The sequence below is a fragment of the Phytophthora parasitica genome, assembly GCF_000247585.1.
Source record: "Phytophthora parasitica INRA-310 unplaced genomic scaffold supercont2.476, whole genome shotgun sequence".
NCBI lineage: Eukaryota > Oomycota > Peronosporomycetes > Peronosporales > Peronosporaceae > Phytophthora > Phytophthora nicotianae.
In genome coordinates, this window is record NW_008649462.1 from 3,407 (window position 1) to 5,186 (window position 1,780).

At 44.9% G+C, this 1,780-nt stretch overlaps 1 protein-coding gene across 1 annotated transcript in view; it reads left to right on the top strand.

Annotated features, from left to right (window-relative positions):
- The window catches only part of PPTG_24982 (hypothetical protein), a gene marked incomplete at its 5' end in the record, with an annotated part of 4,271 nt that extends 2,905 nt beyond the window's left edge, over positions 1–1,366 (top strand). The window contains one exon of the mRNA XM_008919075.1: positions 24–1,366. Within this exon, the coding sequence (XP_008917323.1) occupies positions 24–1,223 (1,200 nt within the window). The 3' untranslated portion in view covers positions 1,224–1,366. The remainder of the gene's footprint in view (positions 1–23) is intronic.
- Positions 1,367–1,780: the final 414 nt, after the last annotated feature.

Sequence of the window (1,780 nt, forward strand, 5' to 3'; positions counted from 1 at the left end):
TCAAGTTGTTACAACTCGACAAGACAGGGGATGATCTCCTAGACAATCCACAGTTTAAGTATTGGGGGAAGTACGTGGAGGATTTCAATTTGAACCCGCAACTCGAGGATCTAGTGTCCATTATTGACATAGTACGGAAGAACTTTGCGGATGACGTACTGGCGCATATGATTGTCACCGGGATGAAGGCTCCGAGTACGAAAAGTATGGCGCAGCGAATGGAGGACGAGCTCTTCAAGGGATGGATAACAAACCTGAAGACGCCTGACGTTGTCTTTATGTATCTCACACTGAATAAGGCGGGAGAAAAGGTATTCGAAAACCCACTCTGGAGCATGTACACAAAGTACTTAGACCACTTCAATAAAGTGGTACCGATGAATCAAACTACGATGATATCAGCATTTGCGAGAAACTACGACAGGGAAGCACTAGCAAAAATTCTCATTGCGGCGAAGAAAGATCTGCGTACGGAGAGACTCGCTTCGAAGTTGTATACTGAACAAATCCAACGCTGGCTGACTACCAAGGACCCGCCAGACCAGATCTTCAAGGCGCTCAAGCTTGACGAGGTAACAGATGACATTTTCACCAGCCCATTATTCAATACCTGGAGCGCGTACTTGGATGATTTCAATGCGAAGTTCCCCGATGAGAAAGTTTCTATGATCGATACGTTCCGTACCAACTCTGACGATGCATTTCTGGCGAAGATGTTCGTCAACGCAAAGGAGATTCCGGCCATGGAACAGCTCGCGACCAAGTTGCAGGCTGACCAGCTTCAGCGTTGGCTGGCGAATCGAGATACCCCGGATGATATTTTCAGAGCACTCAAGCTTAACGCTGCAGTGGACGATGTTCTAGCTAATCCGTTGTTGAACACTTGGGCCACATACTTGGAGGACTTCAATGCCAAGTTCCCGAGGTCGAAAGTGTCGATGATTGATACCTTCCGAGAGTTTTTTGGTGATAAAGCTCTGGTAAAGATGCTGGTGGCTGCAAAGGAGGTTGCGAGTACCAAGAAAATCGCCATGGATTTGGAGACTTCGCTCATCAACAAGTGGATTCTTACTAAGAAGACCCCAACGATCGTATCCAAATCTCTAGGGACAGATGAGGGGAGCGCGAAGCTGCTGAAAAGCTACACCACCCTGTACATGAAAACGGACGGGGGTGATTTCCTTGGCGTTTGGTTTTCATTTGTGGCTTCAATACGAATGTGAGCAACCCGACAAATAGAGTAGACTAGCCACGTTCCGTGCTATAGTCGAGAGGGATATTAACCCTTTAAAAAAAACATTCAGCCCTATAGAGTCATTACATCCTAATTTTGTTTGTACAGTGTAGAAGTACGATGAATAACGAATAACGCCAAACAGTGCATCTGTGCCAATTAAAGTGTCCCCTGTCATATCGAATCGATATGTTGACTATACAATATCTACAATTCCCACTCACAATTGAATACCCACGTTGTACGATGAATAAAAAGAAACCTTAGATCTCTATGGATAGTGGCTAGCGACAACCCATTATCAGCAGTGGTCATTACCCATGATAAGTTTCTCAAGTACATTTTTCTCTTAGCGGATTTCAATAAGAGTTTTTATGACAATACAACTGCAAGTTGGGTTACAGGAGATATATACCAATCTTGTCCCGCCGCGCAGTAGTTTGGCTTCTGGTCGTACTTATGTACGACATGTGCACGTGAGCCGACCAAATTACCCAAGTTCTCCTGCTCTTACCACTTTTCTAGAAGTGATATTGTTTAAATCTC